Source organism: Cebus imitator, unplaced genomic scaffold, assembly GCF_001604975.1.
Source record: "Cebus imitator isolate Cc_AM_T3 unplaced genomic scaffold, Cebus_imitator-1.0 Scaffold42, whole genome shotgun sequence".
In the NCBI taxonomy this organism is placed as follows: Eukaryota; Metazoa; Chordata; class Mammalia; order Primates; family Cebidae; genus Cebus; species Cebus imitator.
In genome coordinates, this window is record NW_016107357.1 from 10628903 (window position 1) to 10634281 (window position 5379).

The 5379-nt window shown below is 39.7% G+C and overlaps 1 protein-coding gene across 1 annotated transcript in view; it reads right to left on the reverse strand.

Moving 5' to 3' along the window:
- The window catches only part of NUP133 (nucleoporin 133), a 62775-nt gene that overhangs the window by 31729 nt on the left and 25667 nt on the right, over positions 1-5379 (reverse strand). The window contains exons 9-10 of the mRNA XM_017526493.2: positions 3045-3208; positions 1753-1847 (exon numbers count right to left, since the gene is read on the reverse strand). Coding sequence (XP_017381982.1) covers positions 1753-1847; positions 3045-3208 — 259 coding nt within the window. The remainder of the gene's footprint in view (positions 1-1752; positions 1848-3044; positions 3209-5379) is intronic.

Below are 5379 nucleotides of genomic sequence, written 5' to 3' on the forward strand. Positions count from 1 at the left end.
AAAAAAAAAAAAAGAGGTATAATCAATTCTTTAATCTCTTTCATCCCAGCTGACTTTGTGACTTGCTTTGACCAATGCCACTTTACTAGAAGTAACATTATGTGACATCTGAGATGAGCCCTTAAGAAGCCTATAGCGTCTATGTTCATCTGCTGAGACCAGAGGAAGCTGGTCCAGACCAGAGCAGGATGAGCGACTAAATGGAGGAGAACCACATAGCCTCTGCTGACAGTCGGAACCAACTGCCAGAAAGCAGGTAGAGGCTTGCAGACCCTCCAGCTCAGTGCATCCTAAAAGCAGGTTGAGTGATTCCAGGCGAAACCAGCAGAAGAACTGCCTGACTAACCCACAGAATTGTTTTAAGCCACTGTTTTTGTTTTTGGGTGGTTTATAAGGCAGTAATAGTTAACTGATACACTTCGCTAACTAAATGACCATATCAGGAGAAAATGTGTTTTTTCCCCATTAATCCATAGCCCACCTAAAATACAAAAGAGAGAGAGAGAGAGAGAGAGACTCACTCAATGAATGATTGGAGTTTTCTTGCCAAGGCAATAAAAGAGTAGACAGGAGACAAACCATGCACAAAAATGAACACGACTGGGGGATTAGGAACAATCGAGTCATTTCTGAAATTATCTAGTGCTGCACTAGCCAATAAGGAAGCCACTGTCTATAGTGGCTATTTAAAGAAGTTAAACTTTAGTTCTTTAGTTGCTAGTCACATTTTAACTGTTCAGTGGTCACATGCGGCCAGCAGGTGTCCCACTGTCAACACACTAGGAGAACATTCCCATGATCACAGAAAGCACTGTACTGGACAGCACTCACTACAGTCTCCTTAACATAAAAATTAGCTGGGTGTGGTAGTGAGTAGGCACTACTGAGTTTGAAAAACAATCATGATCAGGAAAGAGGCTGGGCCTGGTAGCTCATACCTGTAACCCCAGCACCTTGGCGGGCTGAGGTACAGGGATTGCTTGAGCCCAGGAGTTTGAGACCAGCCTAGGCAACATAGTAAGACTCTGTCTCTACGAAAACTAAAAAAAAAATTATGTGGGCATGGTGGCACAAACCTGTAGTCCCAGCTACCCAGGAGGCTGTGAGAAGACTGCTTGAGCCCAGGAGGTCAAGGCTGCAGTGAGCCAAAATCATGCCACTACACTCCAGACTGGGCGACAGAGTGCCCTGTCTCAATAAATAAATAAATAAACAAACAAACCCAAAACAGGATGAAATTCATTCGTTTGGCTATGTAATATGTCTGCAAGCCACTTTTATTGACAAGGCAAGAATGGGTGAACTTATGCAACAATTCTGTCCAGTAGCATCTAATTTAGGCACAATACATGTGAGGATAAACTTTACACAAAAAAGAAAAGGAATACTTTAAATGAGGATTTGATTCTAATGGCACCTCAAAATTAAAAGTCAAATACAAAAATCTGTCATTGTCTTAATATTCTTCAGTGTTTAATAATACAAAATTGACTCATAAAAACTTAAGTTTTTCCACAAATGTATACAGGAAATAGGAATGAAGTCTGCTTCTTATACCTGCATTAACAGGCTTGCACACAGCCCTGGAATTATGGACTTTTAAAGCAGCACAGAAAAAGGAAAAGACTAGTCATGCCCCAACCAACGAAACACCTCAAAATAGAGAGAAGGGACTTCCCACTGTGTTAGACTGACAAAAGCAGAGGAGACAGACAGCCTGGCCCCTGCTGTGTTAGCACCCTGGGCTCTTACTTGATGAATAAAGTCCATAAGGAAAGAGTGAGCTTTCATCTTGTCTTCTAGCTGGTGAAGAATAATCAGAGACGTGTTGCTGAACCCAGGTACTTCTGTTAAAACACAGTGATAAACTTATAACATAGTGGTTTTACAACTATGCTATTTTAATGTTAGTGGCTAACTGCTATTAAACAAAACAGAAAGTCTATACAAAATAAAAATATCAACCTTACAATACAATTATTTATAACATTACTCAGGAGTTTAAAAATGTATGAGAAAATTTTGAGGTTTGATACAGTTCATACTGTATTTATTCAAAATGTAAAACATTATTGTTAATCATTTATAACAATTTAAGCTTGACAGTGCCAATGAAACAAAGAAAGGAGATGAGCTTGGATGTTTTCTTCCCAAATCTGTAACGCAGCTTAGTGAACTTGCTAAGAAGTAGGATAATTAGGGAAACATGTTTGAGACAGTTCTCTGGCTCCTGGGGACCCCAGAGTTCCCTTGAGCTGCTGAGATGGAAGCACAAGAGGGGCACTCACCTGGGATAGGGAGGCAGACATTCTTGCTTTCTTCTACATACTGACATTTGATCACTGCTGCTCTTAGGGGAATGGATCATTTCTATTAGTCAAATATACTGATTACACCAAAATTACTTAATTTGGGGGTAAGTAGTCTGGGCGTGGTGGCTCACACTTGTAATCCCAGAACTTTGGGAGGCCAAGGCAGGTGGACCACTTGAGATCATGAGTTCGAGGCCAGCCTGGGTAACATGGTGAAACCCCATCTCTACTAAAAATACAAAAATAAGCTGGGCGTGGTGGTACACACCTATAATCTCAGCTACTTCGGAGGCTGAGGTGTGGGGATCACTTGAATCCAGGAGGTGGGGGTTGCAGTGAGCTGAGATCTTGTCACTGCATTCCGGTCTGGGTGACAGAGTAAGGGAGACTCTGTCTCAAAAAAAACTGGGGGCAGGTTAAGTGCCAAATATTTACCTATGCTACCAATTCTCTTTTGGAAATAAAAGGCAGGAAAGCTAAGTAAGGCTAATTAATCTGCCTCAGATAGAACAATTAGGATTTGCTCCAATGTTCTTTTAGTTTTTATTCTGTTATCTAGACCTGTTGTGAGCCTTTTTCAAAATATACTATAAGGAAGGTTAGAATATTTTTAAAAATATTGAATTAATATTAAATTGTCTGAGAAGCTAAAAATATGCTTTAAGAAATGTTTCTAATAAAGAAATCAGAATATGCTCAAATATTACCATGCCATAATTAAAACGTTCTTACCCTCAGGGACAGACTCAGCCCACCGTGGGTCAGACGCTGGGTAGTCATCCATCAGGTCTACACTGATTTGGGTAACTGCCCTGTCTAGTTCAGAATCAGAATCCAAATCAGAGTGAGAGGAAAAGAGCTCTTCAACCACCATTTGAGCATGACTTAAATCTTTCCTGAAATAAAATTGGAAAATATAAGTATTAAGGCAGGCAAAACATTTTCAAAACTTACCAAGAAAAAATTGTGGAGTACTATTCAGCAAAAAAAAAAAAAAAAAAAAAAAAAAGAGATCCTGGAGAGTGCCTCTGGGATGCAAATAACCAGAGAAGATAAAGAATGGTTCAGCTTTTAGACATGACGCCCAACCAAAATGCCAAGTAGTACACCTAAGCTTCTACTCTCTTTTGAGTGTTTTATGTATCTGGTCAGCATGTAGTTATAACCATGCAAAAATCAGTGTCTACTGTACTTTAAAAATTCACAATCATCACACAGAATCTATAATAAATAGAGTAAATTTAATAATGATTCAGATCCAGAGGAAGAAAATTGTAAAATTTTGGAGAAAATGTTGAGATATTAATGAAGAAGACAGTTTGTTCCTTGGTGAGAAGCCTGGATGTAAATATGTCAGTTTTCTCCTAACGTAAGTTTTCAATGCAGGCTTAATAATACTGCAGAGGCAACGGTTGCCAGGGGCACAAGGGAATTTTAGGAAGTGGTGAAAATGATCTGTGTCTTAGTGGTGGCTGCACAACTGCATACATTTGTGAAAATTCACTGAAGTGCACACTTTAAAGGGTGAATTGTAATATATATACCTTAATAAACTTTACTTAAAAATTACAGTCTTTTTTTNAAAAAAAAAAAAAAAAAAAGAGATCCTGTCACTTACAATAGCAGGGATGGAACTGGAGGACATGTTAAGTGAAGTAAGTCAGGCACACAAAGACATGTAACAAACTTTACATGTTCTCACTCATGTGGGAGCTAAAAACTAAAACGACTGAACTCATGGAGTTAGAGTAGAGTGATGGTTACCAGAGGGTGGGAAGAGTAGTGGCAGTGGCGGGGAGTGGGAACGGTTAATGGGTTAAAAAAAAACACAGATTGAAGAAGAGCTTGTATTTGATAGCACAACAGGCTGACTACCGTCAACAATAATTTATTGCACATTTTAAAGTAACTAAGAGTATAATTAGAATGTTCATAACACAAAAAAATGATGAATGCTTGAGGTGATGGATATCCCATTTACCCTGATGTGATTATTACACATTGTATGCCTGTATGAAAATATCTCATGTAACCCACAAACACATATACTGTGTACCCATAAAAATAAAAAATAAAAAATAAATTTTTAAGTTAATTGTGAAGTTAAACCTAGTGCCATTTATAGGTTTTAGCTGAAAATTACTTTTAATAAAATTTACTTAATTAAAAGGGAGAAAACTATTATATATTCATTAATTCAACAAATACACATTGAATACTTACAACATGCTAGGCCCTAGACACAGAAGGATAAAAAGACATTAAAAAATAGTCCAGACAATTGAGCAAGCAATGACACAGGTGATAAACACTGACAGAGATGGAGAAAACTTATTGACAGATAAAGAGGAGGTCATGAAAGGCTGGGGAGAATTGGGGAGGGGTATACAGCTGCACACAGAGCATACATCCATATCCATCAGCAAGTAAGTCTCTATCCCAGGAGAGAACTGAGGCTACGGGAGAGGCTGAGATCACCTAGGGGACAAGAGTTTGGAAAAAAGCTTGCAGGGCAACCAATTAAAGGAAGGGGGAGTCCATAAAATCCAGCAGACTCTTCCAAGTTAGAGACATTAGGGGACAACCAGGGTGTCAATGGACCCACCAGGGGATTAGCTATGGCACATATGAATTAGGGATACTGAGAAGGGATAAATCACAAAATTAGAGGACACAGTCTTGTAAACCGTGTTATGGAGTTTGAACCTAATACTAAGGACAATGAACAGGCACTGTAAAGGAGTGTCACAGTCTGTTCTAGTGTCCCAAAAGATAGCTCTAACATATGGAGAGGGGATCATACAAGAGAAAAATCCAGTTAGGAAGTTACTGCAGAAAGGAAAATGCAGGAAAGAGAAAAATCCACTTAGAAGGTTACTGCTGGATCTGATGTACAGTAGCACCCCCTTATCCATGGTTTCACTTCCCACAGTCACAGTTACCTGTGGTCAACCACAGTCTGAAACAGATGACCTAGACAGACAGAGACAGAAAAAGAGAGACACACAGACAAACCGGGGGGGGGGGGGGGGGGGGGGGGGGGGGGGGGGGGGGGGGGGGGGGGGGG